At 43.0% G+C, this 24,274-nt stretch overlaps 1 protein-coding gene across 1 annotated transcript in view; it reads left to right on the forward strand.

Annotated features, from left to right (window-relative positions):
• Positions 1-24,274, forward strand: part of LOC134585670 (elongin-A-like) — a 113,384-nt gene that overhangs the window by 36,811 nt on the left and 52,299 nt on the right. Inside the window, exons 2-4 of the mRNA XM_063441124.1 lie at positions 17,876-17,932; positions 20,207-20,325; positions 21,240-21,912. Of these exons, the coding sequence (XP_063297194.1) occupies positions 17,876-17,932; positions 20,207-20,325; positions 21,240-21,912 (849 nt within the window). The remainder of the gene's footprint in view (positions 1-17,875; positions 17,933-20,206; positions 20,326-21,239; positions 21,913-24,274) is intronic.

Here is a 24,274-nt window from a genome sequence, read left to right on the forward strand (position 1 = left end):
CGGCGCTTTTAGCTCCGCCCCTGCTGCACGGTAAGCTCCGCCCCCGCTGCAAATTTAAAAAAAAAAAATTTTAATCGGTTGTGCGGCCGCACGGCGCCCCCTGCTCCATGGCGCCCTGTGCGGCCGCACAGCTCGCACACCCCTAAGGCCGGCCCTGGTACTTACTGTCTACCTCTACAGTAAGAGGAAGGTTTAGACAGGTGGCCGGTGATGTGCTGAGTGTCATCTGACAGGCTATTACCTATTACTGTTCTCCCACTGAAAGAAATAGTATGAAACTTTAACCGCTTCATGACGGGGTCTGTATGTGATACAGAGCGCTCATTAAAGTGACACTGCCACTCCCGACCCAAAATTAAAATAAAATGAAGATAACCTCTTTGAAATTCTCACATTGGCGGTGTTGGAATTTCTCAGAATTTTCTTGAATTTCCAACCCAGTCAAGATATACTACGAAAAAGTAGGGACTTCTATGTCTTAGTATTTTTTCCTATGATTCACAAGTTTGAAATAGGTGGAACCATTGTTTGAGTTTGAGGGATCCTAGGGTCTCATGAATTCTCCATAGACAACATTGTTGTACTCGCGTGCATGTGCAAGAATATAGAATGCTGATATTGGCTCTTGGTGCTCTGACTGCAAGAGGACAAGCATGAAGAAGATGAAGGCCATGAGGGAAAGATTCTGATAAGTATAACTCTCCTTTCCCTGTACCCCTCGGCCACTACAATTATAGGTTCTGAACCTCATAAGGGGACAATGTAAATGTCCCTAATATTATTACTCTGAACATGGCAATATTGCCGTTTCTGCATTCCTCACTAGTGAGTAGTGTTGTCGCGAACCCGGAATTTTCAATGGGCAGGCGAATTTTAAAAACAGGGACTCTTTCTGGCCACAATAGTGATGGAAAAGTTGTTTCAAGGGGACTAACACCTGGACTGTGGCATGCCAGAGGGGGATCCATGGCAAAACTCCCATGGAAAATTGCACAGTTGATGTGCTTTTAATCCATAAAGGGCAGAAATCACCTAACATTGACACCTGTCCTCAAAGCCCAGCCCTGATACACACTGACACAGAGCAGAATAGAGACTGTTCCCCCTACATAGGGTCACTTGGCAGATATGGTTTACACCTGTCCTCAAAACCCCTGATACACACTGACACAGAGCAGAATAGGGACTGTTCCCCCTACATAGGGTCACTTGGCAGATATGGATTGACACCTATCCTAATGATCCCTGATACACAGTGACACAGAGCAGAATAGGGACTGTTCCTCCTACATAGGGTCACTTGGCAGATATGGATTGACACCTATCCTAATGATCCCTGATACACACTGACAGAGCAGAATAGAGACTGTTCCCCCTACATAGGGTCACTTGGCAGATATGGATTGACACCTATCCTAATGATCCCTGATACACACTGACACAGAGCAAAATAGAGACTGCTCCCCCTACATAGGGTCACTTGGCAGATATGGATTGACACCTGTCCTAAAAACCCCTGATACACACTGACACAGAGCAGAATAGAGACTGTTCCCCCTACATAGGGTCACTTGGCAGATATGGATTGACACCTATCCTAATGATCCCTGATACACACTGACACAGAGCAGAATAGACTGTTCCCCCTACATAGGGTCACTTGGCAGATATGGATTGACACCTGTCCTCAAAACCCCTGATAGACACTGACACAGAGCAGAATAGGGACTGTTACCCCTACATAGGGTCACTTGGCAGATATGGATTGACAAATCCCTGACAAACCGCTACCACATGCAAGGAAGGCAGCAGGGGCGCAAATGACCCACTCCCGACGCGGGAAGGTAGTGACGACAAATAACAATACAGGACTCTTTAGAGGCCCTGTAATTGTAATCAGTCCACTTGCACCAGTGGGCCTAAAATTTAGGCATGTACACATGCCTGAAAAATTTGGTATTGTTGCAGCCGCTGCTGTAGCAGCGGCCAGAAAAATTGATGTTTGTTTCACAGGCAGAAAGTGCCCTAAAACATGGCGGCTTGAACCCTAGTTGGTTGCGGATAAGTCACGCAAGTCAAACGTCATTCAGAGCTAAAATACAGCAGCGTGTGGACCATTTTTAGCCCAAGGCAGCTCATCTCATCAGGCCTTTTTTAAGCTAATGTATCGCCCAGTGTCAGTCCCTTCGGGATCCATCCCTCATTCATCTTAACAAAGGTGAGGTAATCTAGACTTTTTTGACCTAGGCGACTTCTCTTCTCAGTGACAATACCTCCTGCTGCACTGAAGGTCCTTTCTGACAGGACACTTGAAGCGGGGCAGGCCAGAAGTTCTATCGCAAATTGGGATAGCTCAGGCCACAGGTCAAGCCTGCACACCCAGTAGTCAAGGGGTTCATCGCTCCTCAGTGTCGATATCTGCAGTTAAGGCGAGGTAGTCTGCTACCTGTCGGTCGAGTCGCTCTCTGAGGGTGGATCCCGAAGGGCTGTGGCGATGCATAGGACTAAAAAAGGTCCGCATGTCCTCCATCAACAACACGTCTTTAAAGCGTCCTGTCCTTGCCGGCGTGGTCGTGTTAGATTCCCGTTGTGCTGTGACATCACCCTTATACGCTGTGTAAAGCATACTTTTTAATTTATTTTGCAAATGCTGCATCCTTTCCGACTTGTTGTAATTGGGTAACATTTCCGCCACTTTCTGCTTATACCGGGGGTCTAGTTGTCAGGGTACCTGAAGCCTCTACCTCCGAAAGAGGTAGAGACTTAGTAGTTTACTCCTCCAGCAGGTCAGCTTCCTCCATCCCTCGCGGCTCTCCTAGACACTCTCACGCCGGCCGCGAGGGATCAGTCTCATTTTATGACGTCACGCACGCTGCCCGACGTCATGACATCAGTCCGGACCGATCTTTCACTCAAGTGACTGGAAGCCACTCAGGACTCGTCGGAGGCGGGTATACTCACTGTAACCAGGTTATTTAAACCTGTTTCTCCCATTCACTCATTGCCCTGTCGTGGTTCTAGCCTGTCTAGTCACACAGTGCTCTGGCGATTTCAGTTATTCCTTTGGTTCCGACCCGGCTAGTTTGACTTACTCTGTTTCCCTCTGGTATCCTTGACCCGGCTTGTTCCTCGCTCACCTGTCCTCTCGTTCCCTCGACCTCGGCTTGTTTCTGACCATTCTCTTTACTCTCCGTACGTTAGTCCGGCCATTCTAAGGTCCGGTATACGTACCCTGTCCTGTTTGTACTTTGCGTGTTGGATCCCTGTCCCGATCCTGACACTAGTAGCGTGGACACCCAGTACAGGTCGTTCTCCTTCAACCTTTTTATACGAGGGTCCCTCAACAGGCAGGACAGCATGAAAGACCCCATTTGCACAAGGTTGGATGCCGAGCTACTCATTTCCCGTTCCTCGTCCTCACTGATGTCATTGAAGGTATGTTCTTCCCCCCAGCCACGTACAACACCACGGGTACCAGATAGGTGACAACGAGCACCCTGGGATGCCTGTTGTGTTTGGTCTTGCTCCTCCTCCTCCTCCTCAAAGCTACAATCCTCCTCTGACTCCTCTTCCTCACAATCCTCTTCCAGCGTTGCCGCAGGTCCAGCAAGTGATGCTGATAAGGCTGTTTCTGGTGGTGATGGTGACCACAACTCTTCCTCTTCACGCTCATCTACAGCCTGATCCAGCACTCTTCGCAGGGCACGCTCCAGGAAGAAAACAAATGGTATGATGTCGCTGATGGTGCCTTCGTTGCGACTGACTAGGTTTGTCACCTCCTCAAAAGGACGCATGAGCCTACAGGCATTGCGCATGAGCGTCCAGTAACGTGGCAAAAAAATTCCCAGCTCCCCAGAGGCTGTCCTAGCACCCCGGTCATACAAATATTCATTAACAGCTTTTTCTTGTTGGAGCAGGTGGTCGAACATTAGGAGTGTTGAATTCCAACGTGTAGGGCTGTCGCAAATCAAGCGCCTCACTGGCATGTTGTTTCGCCGCTGGATATCGGCAAAGTGAGCCATGGCCATGTAGGAACGCCTGAAATGGCCACACACCTTCCTGGCCTGCTTCAGGACGTCCTGTAAGCCTGTGTACTTATGCACAAAGCGTTGTACGATCAGATTACACACATGTGCCATGCACGGCACATGTGTCAACTTGCCCAACTTCAATGCCGCTATCAAATTTTTTCCGTTGTCACACACCACTTTGCCGATATCCAGTTGCTGCGGAGTCAGCCACTTTTCCACCTGTGCGTTCAGGGCGGACAGGAGTGCTTGTCCGGTGTGACTCTCTGCTTTCAAGCAAGTCAAACCCAAGACGGCGTGACACTGCCGTATCCGGGATGTGGAATAGTACCTGGGGAGCTGGGGGGGTGCCGTTGATGTGGAGCAAGAAGCAGCGGCACAAGAGGACTCAGCCGAGGAGGTTATGGAAGAGGATGGAGTAGGAGGAGTAGAGGAGGTGGCAGCAGGACTGCCTGCAATTCGTGGCGGTGTCACCAACTCCTCTGCAATGCCACGCATTCCTTGCTTGTCAGCCGTCAGCAGGTTTACCCAATGCGCAGTGTAGGTGATATACCTGCCCTGACCATGCTTTGCAGACCAGGTATCAGTGGTCAGATGGACCCTTGCCCCAACACTGTGTGCCAGACATGCCATGACTTCCTTTTGCACAATCGAGTACAAGTTGGGGATTGCCTTTTGTGAAAAGAAATTCCGTCCGGGTACCTTCCACTGCGGTGTCCCAATAGCTACAATTTTTTTGAACGCCTCAGACTCAACCAGATTGTATGGTAAAAGCTGGTGGGCTAATAGTTCGGACAAGCCAGCTGTCAGATGCTGGGCAAGGGGGTGACTTGGTGACATTGGCTTCTTACGCTCAAACATGTCCTTGACAGACACATGACTGTGGGCAGATGAGCGGGAACTGCTCAAGGCGGGAGACGGAGTGGCGGATGGTTGAGAGGGGGCAAGAAGGACAGCAGTGGTTGAAGTGGATGAAGATGCTGGACCAGGAGGAGGATGGCGGCTTAGAGTAGGCGTGCTGCTTGTACTCATGTGTTGATCCCATAGGCGTTTGTGATGCGAGATCATGTGCCTACGCAAAGCAGTTGTACCTAGGTGGGTGTTGGACCTCCCACGACTCAGTTTCCTTTGGCACAGGTTGCAAATGGCATCGCTGTTGTCAGAGGCAGACACACAAAAAAATGCCACACTGCTGAGCTCTGCAATGACGGCATTCTGGTGGTGGACACAGCATGCGTTGATTGGCGTGCTGTCGGGCTGACCCCGGGTGCCGATTCATGCTGTCTGACTGTGCCACTAGCTCCTTGCGACGACCCCCCCCTGCTTCCAACTGGTCTCCTCCTCCTCCTCTCTGTCTCCCCATCTGAACTTTCACCCTGTTCTTCTTCTCTTCTAGCGGGCACCCACGTGACATCCATGGACGCATCGTTATCATCAACCGCTTCGCTTGTATCTGACAACTCAGAAAAGGAAGCAGCAGCGGGTACAACATCATCATCATCATCATCATCACACCGTACCTCCATGTGTTTAATGCTGCCTGCCTGAGACATATCCCTGTTATCTACATCCTCTAGCAATAATGGTTGCGCATCACTCATTTCTTCAAACGGGTGTGTGAATAACTTCTCTGACATACCAAGTAAAGCGGCTGTGGTGCTAGTTTTGGTGGTGGCGGCAGGCGGGTGAGTGCTATCTTGAGAGGTGCCTGAAGCCAAGCTGGAGGAGGATGGTGCGTCAAGGTTCCGAGCGGAGGCTGTACAAGATTGGTTGTCCTGTGTTAGCCAGTCAACTAAGTCCTCAGCACTTTTCAAGTTCAGGGTACGTGGCTTCTGAAAACTGGGCATTATTCTAGGGCAAAAGGGAATCACAGCACCACGACCACGACGGCCCCTGCGGGGTGGCCTGCCTCTGCCTGTCATTTTTTTTGGGATTTGTGGTACTATGCGTGCAAGCTACTGTGAGACCAGATATGATTGGCAATGTGCACTGGAACAGTGCTGCAGAGCACACACTGTAGGCCTGAGACACCCGCTTGAAGACAAGTAACTGCTATTCAATCTATAACAGTGAAAAACAAATTTTGGTTGTAAAAGCACGCTAAAGAGACACCAGATATGATTGGCAACTGTCAAAGCACGCTGGCACAGGTCTGCAGAGCACACGCTGAAGTAGGCCTGAAACACAGACGCTTGCAGGCAACTAACTGCTCTTCTATTACAGTGAAAAAAAATTATTTATTTTAAATGTAAAGCTTAACCTATTGTTAAAACAGATATGAGTGGTGGCACTGGGCAAATAGGCACAGTATCCAATGTGAATCTCACACAGAAGCTGGCAGGCAGGCGCAACTGCTCTTCTATTACAGTGGAAACAAAATTTTGGTTGTAAAAGCACGCTTAAGAGACACCAGATATGATTGGCAACTGTCAAAGCACGCTGGCACAGGTCTGCAGAGCACACGCTGAAGTAGGCCTGAAACACAGACGCTTGCAGACAACTAACTGCTCTTCTAATACAGTGAAAAAAAATTATTTCTTTTAAATCGAAAGCTTAACCAATTGTTAAAACAGATATGAGTGGTGGCACTGGGCAAATAGGCACAGTATCCAATGTGAACCTCACACAGAAGCTGGCAGGCAGGCACCTGCAATTACATTACACAGGAAAAAAAAAAAAAAGCAGCCTGATGTTATAGCCCTAAAAAGGGCTTTTTGGGGTGCTGTCCTTACAGCAGAGATCAGATGAGTCCTTCAGGATTGTAGTGGACACTGAATACCCTAGCCTAGCTATCAATTTCCCTATGTAATCAGCAGCAGCTAAACTTTCCCTCCTCTCACTAAGCATGCATCTTCCGAATGAATCGAAAATGGATGCTGGGAGGGAGGTTGGAGGGTGTGGAAGGGAGGGAGTGCTGCTGATTGGCTGTAATGTGTCTGCTGACCGAGAGGCACAGGGTCAAAGTTTGCCCAATGATGACGAATAGGGGGCGGATCGAACTGCGCATGTGTCCGCCCGCCGCGGCGAACGCGAACACGCTAATTTCGCCGGGAACTGTTCGCCGGCGGACAGTTCGGTACATCACTACTAGTGAGGCATCCCAGAAATGGCTATGTAGAGGGGGGTGTCCCCACGACTGCATACCGAACAAGAATGCAAGGACCTCCATTACAAGTTGCACAAACCGTGATCTTAATAATTGTGGTGTGTACATGCTGTTATTGGACAGTCTTGCTCCAGTTCGTAATTGCTTGCCATATTTGTCCTGTAGCTTCCAAAGACTAGGATTTTTCACGATCAGGACATATAAGTGAAACTATTTCGTGGTGTATTTTTTATTTTTAGTATTTGTTATAAAGAATGTTTTGTAAATTATACATATAGAATATATAAAAAAAGACACTCTTGTCTGGTATTTGTGTGGGTAGACTTAAAGTGAAAGTATTAAATAATAGTGGAACAAACATATGGCAAAAATGCCTCTGTCCTAAAATAACAGCATTTGAAAAAAGGCTATTAAGGAGTTAACCACTAATCTTCCAAGTTAAACCATTGCATGATGGTTCAACTCATAGGCATTTCTGCACCCATAACAACTTAACTGAGCTATGGGAGTGTTCCTTTAAATTTGCTATTCACTTGTGAATTCTTGGTCACTTGTGGTTCCATGATTACCTTGTGAAGTATCACTAAACAGATATAAGCAAAGTTTGTATTTCTAAATTGTAAAACTGAATTGCAACTTTTAAAAAACAAAACTGCTAAACAAAGCTTGCCTAAATTTTATTACTTGACAGGAGCTTATTTTCCTTTACTAGCTCCTACAGCAGCAAAGAAAAACATATAAAACAAGTAACAAATCAGAACAATGAATTGGTGTATAAGGTGAGGAGACATAAAGCCCTCCTCCCCCCTTTTTTAAAAATTTTATTTTTGTTGTGCAGTTAATTACATGTTATCGACATACGCCACATCATCGTGTTTGAAGATATACTTAAGTTTGACAGTGGTATGAGAGATTGCACATTTTTATATAGGTATAACAGGATTGGTAAACAGTGAAACTTTTAGCATAAGGTAGGGTAATCCACATTTAAAATTGCTATGATAACTTTGCTAGTGTAGTTGTAGTGTGGTAACATGCGTCTAGGTTAGCAATGGCACAGGTAGCGCATTGTTTCGATGTTAATGGACAGGCTAGGCAGACATATTTAGCTGGCGGGCACACTGAATAGGAGGCGCGAGTTGTCCAAGCTTGGTATACATCACATGTGTGGTACAGGAGTAAGACAGATTATAGACAAGGACATGTGTACCTGAACCTGCCAGCCCGACATGTGACACAAGGAACTAAGTGAACACGAGGAGTTAACTGTTTGTCATGTAACAACAACAGAAATAAAAGCAGTGCTAGGAGACATGTTAGGCCATCAGGAGATTAGGTATTAAGTAAGGCAGTCACTTGCTAAGTGTTGCTATTCAAGTAGACAAGCTATCAATACCACAGGGTCCCAAAAAACTTTAGGGTGAGGTAGAGCAAAGACTGAGGACAGCATAAGTCACTACGCTGCTGGTGATGATCTTGCCATGTGTTAGCAGGAGTCACTTTATCTGGTTGTCGCTTTTAGGTAGGCGCACAGGTGTGTCGGCAGGCATGAGAATTGGTAATGTCTGTTTACGCGGTGCCAGCTGCTGGTGCGGTGTACGCCGCTTTACTCTCCGCCATTTTGGGGCCCTCTTCATTTCCGGAGCCTTGGGCTGCCACCGCTGGGTGAGATCCGCCTGGGAGGTGAGTGTTTTGTTAGTCGCGGTGGGGCCTCTTGGTACATCCGTCGATGCCTTGGGACTAAGTCTCTGGCTCGAACCCCTCAGTCAAACTGGCTTTTTGTGCGCTTAGCTGGTGCGTGGCGGCCATCTTGCGGCTCTCCTGTGGGGCGCTGTCCGGTGGTTATTGCGTGCCAGTGCTGCTGCCCAGGCCCGGCCTGGTGTGACGGTTGGCACCCTTACGGACTGGGATGACCCCCCTGGTCCAGAGGGGGTGAGGGTGAGGGGGGGGAGAAGCGAGATGCCGGCCATCTGGTTTAGCTGAGGATTGAAAGAGTGTGAATAATCTGCTCCAGTGATTAGCAACTGATTACCAGACTTCACATTGTGGGAAGCCCCATTCTTAAAGTGTGTATAGTTTTTAGTTCTGCATAGTGCTGTTGCCTAGTTGAGATTCATTAAAGAAGTTATCACTGTCCCTAGAGGTTACCCCTCTCTTGCATAACTTGTGTGCATACTTTTACTGGCAAGTTACCTAGCTATCTCCTATGTATCAAGGGGCACTGATCTTTACTATATCAAACACTTCCTAAGTTTCGATTTGATTTATAGTGGCCTGTCATGGAGTTCTGTTAAACATTCTCTGACCTTGGGTGAGCCCTGCTGTCTGTAACTTAAATGCTAATAATTTGGGTTCACAGGTTGTCTGTCTATTTACACACTGCTACTGTTATTCAGACTGCCTTCTCCTGGTCTCTATTCTACTACTACCTTTTAACATGTAAGAATCACAAATTTGATCAATGCAGCCATTTTGGCTAAAGTTAAAAATGCTTTAAAATTTGAACATTGCCAGAGTGTGTAAAGTCAAGGTCCACGGCTGACAGTCACATATATCAGACATATCAGGGGATTCAGATGATTCTATACAAGGATAGTCAAGACCGGTTAAACATCACTAGAAAGGAGGGGCCTAGAAAGTCAAAGGGCAAAGCACCAGCCAGACTACTGTACCTAGACCTCCACCTTAACCTTCATTGGATGAGGAGAACCAGGAATTCCCTCATTCATTTTCTATTGATAATTGGCAAGCTGAACACTCTGCTTCTGGGAATAAGTCATGGCCTGAGGACAACCTAATAACCTTTTTGTTAAGGAAATTACCCTGGGTGATGGCGATAATGTAACAACTGCACTAGAAGAAGAGGTTATCCTTGACTCCGCAGGTCGCAATATGTTTGACCCAAGAAATGCCACCCACGTTAAGGAGACTGGACTTCTCCTTACCATCTTGAAAAGTTTATACACCTTTATCTCTGGAAACATTTAGATGTTTTTGTAAGGTTTGGTCAGCAGAGGGACTGTACCACCATCCCTTTCTGGATCACAGGCCCTTAGACGTTTTTCCAACATTTCTACCCGGAGGTGTTGGGATGTCCGGGCTTCCAGTATTCATGAAGAGGAGAAAGAGGCAGATGATCCTCTAGTTGTGGACGAGCAAGATTCTCTATTGGTTAGTCATCTGAGCTTTATCATATGCATTATGCAGGTTGTGTAATTCATATTTTGATGCCTGGATCCATCAGACTATTCATGGTTACAGGGTAGAATTTACCTCCCCTCCACTACAAAAATTCCACCCTTGTCCTATCTGATTAGTCTCATCGACATTGAGCCTGTCGATCAATGACGGAAAGGAGGGACCTCAATTCTTACATGGTGCACAATAATTTCAAAATGGAAGGTATAAATTCACTCTGGGAACTACTAAAACCATCCAATTGGTTTACCCATCTAGACCTCAAGGATGCTTACTTATCGATTTCCTGTGCACACAATGAGTTAGTGTTTATGTTTCAGGTGGCGAAGTCTCTCTTGGCAATACACATGCCTGTTTGGCACCGTGCGTTACAAATATAATCAAGCTTGTAATGGTGTATAACCATGTGTGAGGTATTTGCATAGTTTACTGGGGTGCAGAGGCATCAAAGTTGCAACAGCAGATTCTATTTGCGTTTCTTTTTCTCAAATCACTAGAGTTCCTCATGAACCATTCCAAATCTGATCTGGTCCCGAATCATTCAGTTCAGTTCCTTGGTTTGAAATAGACTTGATTGCATGTGTTCTCCACCTTCCAAAGCGACTTCAGTTTGCAAAGAGTTACGAAGAGTGTTACAAAGGGACTCCATTCCTCTGTCTTGTTGTTTGGCGAAGGGACAGTTTTGCTGCTGCATCCTACTCTGAATAGACGACATTGGGCTTTGCACTAGATTAGTAGGCTTGACTGTCCTCGATCTCAACTGTCAACTGTTGTCCATGACATTTACAACTTTTGCCTATCACCCAACATTGTGTTACTGGCAGACTAGTATCTTCCGGCAACAAATCTCACTGAAGATTGGTTTCCCACATGTTGGAGAGATTTTAGCAATTGAATGCTGAATGTGACAATATTATCTCTTCTTTCCATCATATGAGGTCTTTTCTTGCTGATTTATTTTCCTCTTGCAGTAACAAACTACCACCAACTTTCTACCGTTGGCTGTGGGTTCCATTAAGTGCAGCAGTGGATGTGTTTCTCCAACAATGACTGCTTCACAGGGCATATGCTTCGAGCAGTCTAGGTCACCACTTTGGCTAGATGAATCTGCTGGCTACTTACAATTGCTGTTAATGACCTTTTTTTGGTACTTATTCAATTTTGCGGAGCGGTGTCTTTTTCAGCATTTTCAACCGGTGCTTCACTGACTATCATGCTTTCTTTTGATTGGTCCAGAGAAGATTATTTTTGTACCATATTATTCTCGCTCCTCTTTATGCTTCTTGCTCTATTACCATACTGTTACCAAAGCAAATATGAAGCCTCCTGTCATATAATAAAATTGAAGATTATGCTAGCTTTAGTACATTTATAACTTTTAAAAGACAGGAGTCAAATATTTCTCTCCCTTCTCCTCCCTGTTTTAGTTTGTTAGGATTGTAAGGTTTATTGCCTAGTGATATCATTTTTTTATATTGTGGGCATATTTCAGGTATTCGACTAGCTATAGGAGTTTCTTCAGGTACATTTTCTTCATATGATTAGAATTTCATTTTGTGAGATGTTGGTTATATTCATTTTTTTATAGATGGTAATGAATATTGATTTTTTTTTTATATATTTTTTAATTTTAGTTTCACTATATATTGTGTGACATGTATATTTCATATCTGAATTAGTTTTTTCACATTTTATTCTTTCATTTTAACTTGATACTGTAGTCTTCGCAAAATGTTACTCTTCCTGATTGGTGTTGGATGGTTCTGTGGGATTCAATATTCTTCATAGTATTCCTCATCTTTCACATCAAGAAAGGAGTTTTGTCTCCTCACTTTATGTACTGATTCCTATAATCACGTTGAAGAAAATGAATGTAAATAAAGCTCCGGGGCCTGATTGCGGAGCTAAGTGGGAGAAATAAGTGTACCTCTGTATTTAATCTTTCAAGATTCTTTTGTTTCTTTATTTTCTTTATTAGCAATAATCAACATGGTTGTATGAAACAGGCCATGTCAATCTAACCTAATTTGATTCTACGAAGAAGTAAGTAGACATAGAGATCAGGGTGTTGCAGTGGATGTGATCTACTTGGATTTTGCCAAGGCATTTGATACGGAACATTACAATAGATTAGTCTTCAAACTGAAAGAAATTGGTCTAGATGAATATTCTTGTTCTTTGGTAGAACACTCTCTTAAGGATTAGAGTACAACGAGTTGTCATTAATGGTAAATTTTCAGGCTGGACAAAAGTGGTAAGTGGTGTCCCTCAGGGTTCAGTTTTGGGACCGCTTCTATTTAACATATTTATAAATTATATTGAAATAGGTGTTAAAAGCCATGTTTGCAGATGAGACAAAACGTTGTAAAGTAATAAAATGTGAGCAGGATATTGCTCTGCTGCAGAGGGATTTGGATAGATTGGGGGACTGGGCACTAAAATGGCAGTTTAAATTTGATGTAGAGAAATGCAAAGTTATGCACTTCGGGGTCAAGAATGCACAAGCAACTTACACCCTAAATGGTAGTGAATTAGGGATAACTACACACAAGAAGGATTTGGGAATTGTTATAGACAACAAATTAGGCAGCAATATCCAATGTCAATCTGCAGTTGCTAAGGCCAATAAGCTTTTGTCATGTTTAAAAAGAGGGGCATAAATTCTCGGGATGAAAATATAAGTTTGCCTCTTTATAAATCGCTGATAAGACCACACCTTGAATATGCTGTGCAATTTTGGGCACCTGTTCTAAAGAAAGATATCATGGCACTAGAAAAAGTGCAGAGGCAAGCTACAAAATTGATAAAAAGAATGGAGCATTTTAGTTATGAAGAAAGGTTAAAAAAATGTAATCTCTTGTTTGGAAAAACGGCACCTCAGAGGGGATATAACGATACACAAATATATTCGGGGCCAGTACAAACCATAATCTGGAAATCTATTCATAAACCGGGCTATACATAGGACAGAAGGTTTCGCATTTAGTCTGGAAGAAAAGAGATTTCATCTAAGGCAAAGAAAAGGTTTTTTTTACAGTCAGAGCAATAAGAATATGGAATTCTCTGCCTGAAGAGGTGGTTTTATCAGAGTCCATACAGATGTTTCAACTGCAATTGGATAAATACTTGCAAAAACATACCTACAGGGATAATATTAAATTAGTGGGGTAATAGATCCGGGCTCTATCTTCCTCTCCTGAGTTTACAGTTTTTCATCAAGATAAATTGGTCCTGCACCCCAGGCCTTCTTTTTTGCCCAAGGTTATCTCATGTGCTTCTATGAACCAACCTATTATTTTGCCTGCTTTTTGCCAGTGTCCTGCATCGGATCTTGAAAGAAAGTGTCATCTCCTTGATGTTAGAAGAGCCCTGAAGATCTACCTTCAGAAGACTCAGGGGTTTAGGACCTCAGACAATCTATTTGTCTCCTTTCAAGGCACTATCAAGGGTTGTGCTGTCTCCAGACCCTCTTTAGCCAGGTGGCTGACAAATACCATCAGGTTGGCTTATCAATCCAAAGGGATTCCACTTAAATTTCCATTAAAGGCTCATTTCACTAGGGCTATGGCAGCCTCCTGGGCTGAAAGAGCAGCTGCCTCACCTGAAGACATCTGCAAAGCGGCTACTTGGTCTTCCTTGCATACCTTTATTAAACATTAACCCCTTAAGGACACATGACATGTGTGACATGTCATGATTCCCTTGTATTCCAGAAGTTTGGTCCTTAAGGGGTTAAAGGCTGGACATATTCTCATCCTCTGAAGCTGCTTTTGGGCATAAGGTGCTATAGGCAGTGGCCTTCTAAATCACCACCCTTTTTTTTTGTTTGCAGGGATCTTGCTATATCCCACTTGTAAGTACTGCCACTATACGAGAGGAAAAACAGTTATTTATCTTACCGTAAATTCCTTTTTTCTTAGTATAGTGGCAGTACTGGCTTTCCCTCCACTTTTATATGGATTAAATAACTTTTGCATTATTCAGTCTCCGTTTGGATCTTTTGTATTACTGGAGTTGTACTCTGGCTCACAGGTTATATGGAGGCAGCAGGCGGAGCACAACAATTATCTTCAAAAAAGGGGGAGCTCCTTGTCCAAAACTGGAAGGAACATCCCACTTGGAAGTACTGCCACTATACTAAGAAAAAAGGAATTTACGGTAAGTAAAATGATTGTTTTTCTTTATTTTATAGACTCTGGGCACTGTTGTCCCTCCTATTACTGTCACAGTGGTCTTGCCGATATTCTGTCTCCTATCCCTTCCATTCCTCTCAAGTTACTCATTCAGACATGAGACATGGCATGTTTTTTTTTTATCCGTTGTTTTCCTGCTAAAGTGTCTTTAATTGCCTGTGGTTTTCATCTTGCACTGAAAAATGTCAAACACCAAAAAAATTAAATAAATAAACCCCCATGCGTGTTTGTGCAGCTGGGCTAAAGAGACATTTTAAAGCATTTTTATTTTAATCCACACTTGCAATATGTGAACTGGCCTTGCATTATCTGGAATGGATTGGGATGTAATTTGCTAACTCTTGAAGGAACACTAAAGTGTTTGTAATATGTTTGTAATACAAACGTGTATTCCTAATGCTATAGTACCATGTTGAATGTATAGCACCCCTTCCCCTGAAATGATTAATAGTCATTTTATTAACCTTTTCTCCTTTGTAGCATGGGTCTCCACATTGCCATACCACTTCAAAGGCTGAGATATGCAGAGGCTAGTGTTTAAGTGCCGATCAGTTTACCATGGTTAATTGGTCAGAAGCGCCTCTAGTGGCGATCAGTGTGACATTTACTAAAAGCATTTAAACCCTACAATATATTACACTGCAGGATTAAAATGACAGGGACATGGTGCCCAGACCACTTCATTAATATAAAGTGGTCAGGGAGCCTATAGTGTCACTTTAAAAGGAACACTCAAGGCACCATTAACGCAACAGTTACAATCATTTTTATAGTGCCAACATATCCTCCAGTTCTGTACAATAGGTAAATAGGACAAACCTTTAAATTAACAAATTATGTATGTTTGACGAAACGAGCTGAAGGGATGAAGCCAGAAATACCATGACCTTTGCCTCCTCCCTGTCATGGCTCCCCGTTCTTCTGCCAGCGTGGCCGCACATAAACTAAGCTGCCATGCAGACAGATATTGTATACTTATCTTGGTCGCGGCAAACCGCTGCCCGACCTCCTTCCGTTCCAGTCCCCAGCGAGTACGACGTTCCTAGAGACGCCGGCCGTTGCGGTTCCTCTTTTAATAGGACGCGCACACACGTTTTGGGATCAGAGGCTAGAGACCGCCTCAAGAGGGTTATTTAAACCCAAATTACCTTTTGGTCAGTGCCCTGACGTGGTTTCCACTAGCTAGTTATCAGAGTGTTTTCCTATCGTGTTTTTCTGGTTTTTGACTTTAGCTTTGTTTTGACTTCCCTGATTTCTGGTACTCTTGACTTCTGGCTTTTCCTTATCACTGTGTCTCATTCTGTGTCACTGACCTCGGCTAATTTTCTGACTATTCCATGGTATTTTAAGTCTGGCAATTCTAAGGTCCGGTTGGACATTGCCCTTAGTTCTAGGGTGTGATACTATTTTGAGTGCTGGATCAATATAATCCTGACACTCCCTTTCCCCTTCCCCACATTGTAAGTAGTCTAACCATTTTTAAATGGTCTTGGCTCAGAGGAACTAAAGGGAAGTTCCTGCTTAATGTAGTGGGCTGGTTACCTAGATGCTGTCCCTGTACTGTGATACATATAAGCATTGTGCTTAATGACTATGCTGAATGCATTTTATAGAGAAACCAGACATCCCAAGTCACTCCGGCAATTTGATTGCGGCAGTCTGACACCTACAAATGACATACAAAATCCTGTAAATCATACAATCTGACTGTGTATGTCAGATTGTGTGTGTTTGCGATTTCCAGGATATAGAATTATTTGTGCCCCCCTCCACCCGATAATACTTGCTTAACAATGGCCTATTTGGGTGCCATGGCCCTTTAAGAGTAGAACGACCCCAGTAGTATCTGCCGCCAGGGAGGAAGCAACATCCTCTCCCTTCTTCCCTGCTTCGCAGAGAGTTGCCTGGGAGAAATGGAGGGAGGGGGCTGGAGGCAGTGGTGGCGCACAGATCGGCATGGAGGCAGAGGAGAGGCTGGAGTGAGCTGGTGCATGCTCACTCCAATCAGCCTCAGCCAGGACCAGAACCCCAAGCAAACTGCCCTTCTGGGCACAAAGGTATGCCAACAAATATATAAGGTATAACCTGTATCTGTGTCAGTATGTGCCAGTGTGTCAAGGTGTTCATACATGTTTGGTGTGTGTGGGGCGCACAGTAGCTGGTGAAGCCACCTCCCTGAAATATATTTTTGCATGTTGGAATGTATTTGAGTGAGATCAGTGAGTTGATCACAATGGCTGACTTTCTTGTGGATGATGGAGGAAGCAAGTGGGTGTGACCAGGGAAGTCTTTCCCCATGGGCATGCTGGGCAGTTGCCCTGGGACCCCACTGTGCTGCCCAGCATGCCTGGCCGACAGGGAGAGGGATCTTGGCAACGCTCCACATAGCATTCTGCAGGAGGACAGGAGAGCCTGCAGCCAGACGAGCTGCAGGCTACATAGAATTTTCCGCCACCAGGGCTGGCTGTATCCCCCTATAACCACCCCTGTATCCCAACTCTGATTGACCAATGAGCAAAGGGAGCATAACAGCAGTCAACTGCTAAGTACCCTGGGAGTATTCATATGGGACTAGACTTGTGAAGATGGAGAGAGATCACTTGTGGGGGTGGACCTGTATAGTGTCCCTTTAACTTTTGTTATATATCAAACAAGCCCATCAATCTGTGTCATTTCTTCATACAAGCCAGAGCAAGACTTTGTATCTGGGTACTGTTCTTTTTTCCTTTATTCTTGTAAAGATGTTTGGAAATAGTTTTTTTACAAAAAGCAGGGTTCTCCTGGTTACTCAGGGGCACCTTCTCTCCAGGTGCACTGGTAAAGCGGTATTTATACTACCACATTATTTGTATCTATTTAATCAAACCTGAGCAGCAACGATTGGAAGGAAATGGCTGCAGCCAGGCTATGCTATGCATCGTCCTTCATAGCCATCGAAGTGTAAATTCTGCATGAAGTCTTCTGCAGGGAAAACAGTCTGAGTGCCAGACCTATTTTCCCAAATGGGTCTTTCCTTCCACACAATTCGACCATTTATCCTGGCCCATGTCGTCTTGGTTTTACAAATTTAGCATTATTCATTTACTACTTCATATCTGTATGTCTGTACTGTTGTTCAGAAGTACAAGCCTATATCTTACGTGTCCATTGTTTGATAGACCGATCATAATTTATATACCATGGCTGCCTTTGGTGGTACCACAGACGGCAAGTCACTTTTTAAAAAGTTCACCCAGAGCTGACCAATGTGATTTGACCGTTGGTTGTAATGTGAAGCTATTCAATTTGACTTGTTAAACTATGCAGACTTCAGTAGTTTAATTTATTGTATACCTCTACTTCTTTTTTAGATTTCAAAAGCTCTGAAAAACTTGCAAGAACTTGATATCTCCCTGGATATTCTTGTGGTAAGTGCTCTCAAATGATCATTTTCAAAGTAAAAATTAACTCAGTGGGGTCCTGAAATGGTCTGGATCTAATTTAGACACCATTTCTTTGGTAGCCCCAAGCCCCTTGTAATACAGAGCGAAAATAACACCTCCACTTCTATAATCTGTGACAGCGCGACTTTAATGCACCGTATTTGGAATGAATTATACAGCACACTGTGTTGATATTGCTCTACCTGCAGGGTATTACTGCTCCTGGCTTGGGGTTAATACCGCAGGTTTAGAGTTTATAAATATAGATTCATGTAATACTCAAAAAAAATTGTGTAAAAATGTGATTTAGAACACAGGGTTTAAAGGGACACAATAGGCACGCAGACCACTTCATTTCATTTAAGTGGTCTGGTGCAGTGTCCCTGTCCCCCTTAGCCCTGCAATGTAAAATATTGGAGTTTTAGAGAAACCAGACAGCCACTATAGGCACTACAAGCAGTCAATCTCCATGAAATGATGCTGGACGTCCTCAGGATTTGCACGAGGGCATCAAGCAAAACGCAATAGAAAAACATTCATTTTAAGCTTTTCTATGGGGAAGGCATTATACATGCGCATTAGGTCACCCTATTGGCTGACTTCAGTGGATGAAGAGCACAACCAAGCATAAATTAACTTTGGGGCTGGAACCAGGTAAATGAAAGTTTTTTTTTTTTTTTAAATCACTTTCATGGATGGGGTCAGTGAGGCAGAGGGACACTTTAGGAATGCAAAGATGTTCCTTTAAGGTTGGACATAGGCCATGGTATAGGGTGGTTTTAAATATGGCAACACCATAAATTTACTCTTGGGAGGGTCTGTAGACTGTATTTTTGCCACCAAGCAATGCCCCTGGCTGACCTTGCCTCTGTCACTACAAGGAGTAGGGAGGTGAGAAGATGGGTTCTGGTAGAATACTGTACTGACTGATTGCCCTTGGAGTCTACAGGATGCAGAGAGTGCAGACTTTCCTTCCCCACACAAGTAAACAAAGAAGGCAGCAGATTGCTGGGATGTTAACTGACATCTGGGCACATGCTGTCTGTAAGTTACCTGTTGCTGGAAGCTAGTATGGGTTACTTTACAGTAAATAACCATTTTTCCTCTCAGCAGTGACTCGGTATTGGACAGAGATTAACTGCTTACTGTGTGGACCTTCTAACCATTCAATGCAGAGCTCATTGGGACAATGGGGTGGACCTGTCAGAGAACACACAGGTGGCTGCTTTTCTGATGGGTTAATACAAGCTCAGGTCTAGTTTCACTATTTAATGTAGCTTTGTCTCTGGAAGATGAATATTAATATTAAAAGGTGCATCTAAGAACTTCATTTCTTGGTATTTTATATCATTGTATTATTTTCAAGTAGTTTTTATTATTGAGATTTTTTTCAAAATATTATATATGACAAAATATAAACAAATAAACCTAAAAGGTGGAATAATATGAATCGCAAAATAAAACGAAAAACAATTTGTGGAAAGGCATAGTGATATAGGGTTACTCTTCAAAATCATGGATAGATCAAAAAAGTAGTAATCCTAAGAAGTGAATGTGTTCTAATGGGTAGAATTGCAATAATGAGAATAATCTGTTTAGTTATAAATGTGATGGCATCAGACCATTTTAGCGACTTTTTTTTTTCCAAATTGTACAAAAAGCTATGAAGATGAACAATAAATTCTCAGGTATTAATATTGCAATTATGCTACTTGCATAAAAAAGATGTATGCTTATCAATATACATAATGGAACAACAACAAAAATTAGAGCGTTTTTTTCCTAGTACAGTTACATTTATTTCTATGGATGAATACATTTCTCTGAGTCTGAGACTAGCATTACACTTGGCATATGTAGAATTTATGAATGAGACACTTCTAAATTCGATCAGAGATTACTTGCATAAGGTGATAAATGTGTCCTTCCCACCCGCTTTTAACAGTTGAAATGCATAGTTTGTTCAGACATTCTGCTATTCGTTTCTCCTTCCTATTGTGGATAACAGTGCATCATGTTAGCTTTAACAGGGAGCTTTCTTAGCAAGCTTGTGTTATGCACACATTAAACATTAAGACACTGATTTCTATGTTGGAATTGTGAGTATTTTATCTCCATATTTTCCAAGCTATCTGTCCAGGCTAAGTGTTTGTAATAGTTCAGTGTTTTCTGTGTTTTTTTTTTTTTTGTGGAGATATTTATTTTTGTTAATCATGTGTTATATATAATCTTTACTTTTTTTATTTATTTATTTTATAGGAAACTGGAATAGGGAAAACTGTGAACAGTTTTCGAAAACACTACGATGTGGGAGATATTGCAAGAGGAATTGTTCTTCAATGGAAGAAGCTTGTACCGGATGTTAAAGAACTCCAAGTGTAATTCTAGATGGTTTCTATACAAGAAAAGACACAACAACAAAGGCCCAGTACTAGAGGGAATATCACATAAAGGGATAGTGTTTAACAAAATCCTATCTTAAAGGAACTCTCCACTGCCAACATACAAGTCACTATTTAGTGGATATACACCCAATGAAAACATGCATGATGCATTTATTTTCAACCCAACACAGACTTTCTGTGGCTGTCCGACCAGACTTCCCAATGCAGCTCACTGAGAAGTATTTAAGACAGGTGTTGCTTCTTGAGTTTTGCCACATCTGTAACTAAAAGAATCGGTTGTCTGACAGATGGCCGGTGTAGCAGGATTAATTTATAGAAGTGCTAATTTCTATTGAAATCTGGACTTATTGTAAAGTGGAAAAGAAGACGACATTCTTTATACATAAAGCACTTCAGCAACCTAAAGTGCTTTAGGTGTTTGGATTGTTCCTTTAAATTTTCTCAATTAACCAAAAATGTTGGCTTCCTTGGGTACAGATCTCCTCTGATGTCTTTTATTAGTTGATTGTCCTGTTCTCTCACTAACCTGTATTTATAAGGGTGATAATTTAAGAGCAGTGTAGATCTGTGCCAGAGGAAGAACACATCTGTTTTCTTTTAGCTATTCAAGATTAATTTCTGCAACAATTTTCCCTTTTATAATGTTACATGAATATTTTAAACACTTCAATAACCTTTTACTTGCTTTATGAATTAACCAATATTTAGCCATATGGTTCTAGTGACCTTAAATATACAGTCTTCACCGTTATTTTTTTATTTACGTACTATGTTTTTATGAACAGGCCCTAGATTATATACTAGCTAAGTTGGATTGTATATACACATTTTTACTGTAAGCAGTCTCTGGTAATTATTTTTTTGTTTTGTTTTCCTACTGCATTCAGTGACCAGAAGCCGAAACACAAACACGATAAAGAGGTTTCAGAAGAAAAAAAGATAAATCATCCCGCATCAAAAGAAAAGAATGTATGTGCAGAAAAAAAATCTCTGCCTGCGGAAGTTGGCAAACACTCAGAGTCCTGTAAAATATCGGAGAATAAAAAGACCCCACAACCTAAAGAGAAATTGGAGAAAAGTTCCAGTAGCAAAAGGCACAACTCTGAAAAATTGAAGGATCAATCTCACTCCAAAGAAAAGAACTCCAAACACTCTTCTAGAGATAAATTGGAAAATAATTCATCCTCTTCCAACCATGCAACAAAAAAGAAAACTTCGCCAAATGATGATGGTAAAGAATGTGACAAGAACAGTGTGAAACCTAAAAGCCATGTAAATGAGCATCATGTTAAGGAGGGCTCTGGAATTCAACCTGATGCCAAGCCTAACAATGAAGATGAGTTTGATGTACCTACGATGTCCTTCGAATCGTATCTTAATTATGATCAAGTGTCAACTAAACGGAAAAAGAAAAGCTGTCTAAGTGAGCCACCTAAAAAGGTTCAAATTTGCAAGCAGTACTGTAATGCAGCTTCGCTGAAGAGTGAAACATCACCTAATCTAGATAACCCTACAAGTACAGAAACTAAAATGGAGGTAGATGAAGATACTCCAAAGGAGGTAAGCCAGACGTTTAAAGGGACACTTCAAGTTAATTCCAAAATTGACACATGTACATTATTTGCTGAAAATATGGAATTTCCCCAGTTACTAGTGAATTTCAGCCAATTATTTTCCTTTTTCAAAGAAATACTATGCATACTCCAGAAACCCTTACACAGGCAATTTATAGGAATATGTAGATCAATAGTTTAGAGTAGTTTTAACTATAGGGAGAAAATCTTGAAAGAATCTATGCATAGCTGAGTGATGTTTATTATCCCTGTAAAAGTTGGTAACATTAAATTATGTCTTTGCTGTTGTAATTTGTAGTGACTATCTCGATTTTGAGCCTGTGTACTTCCATCTTGGGTTTTTTGTTATGTATTATTGATGTATTAACTCCATGAGGATTGGTGTTGAATAGAGTTGAGCGGACACCTGGATGTGTGGGTTCAGCCGAACTTTGGAAAAAAGTCCGGGTTCGGACTCGAACTTGACCCCGAACCTCATTGAAGTCAATAGGGACCCGTACTTTTGGCCACAAAAATGGCTCTAAAAAACTCCTGGAAAGGGCTAGAGGGCTGCAAAAGGAAGTAAAATTGGGGTAAAAGTAAAAGAGTAGGACAAGTGCCCTGCAAACAAATGTGGATAGGGAAATCACTTAAAAATAACATAAAATAAGCAGCCGCTTAGTAGATAACTCCCTAATTCCCATGGTATTAGGGAGCTATCTACCAAAAGGCTGAAATATCTAAATTGGTCTTTCAGCCACATTTACTAATACTAATTAAAGATTACTTAGTATTAGTAAATTCAGCCCCTACTCGCTATACCGCGAGTAGGGACGTGTCTAGTAAACAGTGAGAAGCCAGTGGCTGCTCACTGTAAAAAAAACAAAAATAAACCTATTGCCCCCCGGCTCCTGTGAGACGGGTGGGGGCCCTAAATAGCAATAAGGGGGGTGAACCTACTGTCCTCCACCTTTGGCCCCACCCCTGCACGGTGGGTGGGGGCCATAAATAAAAAATGGGGGGGGGGGGAGGGATTCCTAATGTCCCCCCCCCACCCCTGAGCGGTGGGTGGGGGCCATAAATAACAACCCCCCCAAAAAAACTAACCCCTACCTACCCCCCTCACCCTAAAAATAATGAGGGAGGGGGCATTAACGAAGTACCTATTAAAAAAGATAAAATACAACTTACCATTTGATGTTTTCTTTCTTCTAAAATCTTCTTTTTTCAGCCCCAAAAAGGCCAAATCAAAATCCATAATAACAGACGCAAAAAAATGTATATATCTTCACCCATGCAAGGGTCCACGCAGACTGAACTCTGAACTTATAAAGCCTTCCCTCGCCCTGCAATTAGGCTCAGAGCACTCTGATTGGTGGGTTTAAGCCATCCAATCAGAGTGCTCTGACAGGTAAGTCACAGCTCTCTAATTGGTTGGCTTGAAATCCACCAATTATAGTGCTGTCATTTTACGCAGCTGGATTTCAAGCTAACCAATGACACAGAGCACTCTGGCTGGATTTCAAGCCAACCAGAGTACTGTGACAGGTAAATGTAGAGACCTACCTGTCAGTATCTTCATTTACCTGTCAGAGCACTCTGATTGGATGGTTTAAACCCACCAATTAGTGTTCTGAGCTTAACTGTAGGGCGGGGCAAAGCTTTATAAGCCTTCCCCCACCCTGCAGAGCTCTGTCTGTGCGGAGCCCTCCATTGGTGAAGGATTATTTCTTTTTTTTCTTATATTTTTTTTTTATAAAGTGCGTCAGTTATTCTGGATTTTTATTTGGCCTTTTTGGGGGCTGAAAAAAGATTTTAGAAGAAAGACGACCTCAAATGGTAAGTCTATTTTTTTTTTTTTTTTTTTAAACGGTATTTAGACAAGGGTCCCCCCTCATTATTTTTAGGATGAGGGGGCTAGGTAGGGGTCATTTTTGGGGGGTAGAGGGGAGTGACTAGGGTTTTGTGGATCCCTAGTCACCTGGGGGGAATTTTTATTTAGGGCTCCTACCCGCTGTGCAGGGGTGGGGGCCGGGGGGGAGGACATTAGGTGATGGCTTCTAAGGGCACACGAGTCAAACGCTTGTTGATTGGCTGCCCTGCAGCCTTTCAAAACGCGTCATTAAATCGCCGAACTCCAACCCGAACATACAGTGATATGTCCGTGTTCAGGTCCGGGGTCCAAAAAAAACCTAATGCTCGGTATGAACCCGAACTATTCAGTTCGGGTTCGCTCAACTCTAGTTATGAGAGCACTTTATGAATTTCTTAATTAGTTTTTTATTTTTTAGTTGGTTGTTGGTTTGACAGTGTGCCATCCATGCTAATTACTTAGAAATTTGTTTCACAATATTCCATATCTGGTATAA

The sequence above is a fragment of the Pelobates fuscus genome, chromosome 2, assembly GCF_036172605.1.
Source record: "Pelobates fuscus isolate aPelFus1 chromosome 2, aPelFus1.pri, whole genome shotgun sequence".
NCBI lineage: Eukaryota > Metazoa > Chordata > Amphibia > Anura > Pelobatidae > Pelobates > Pelobates fuscus.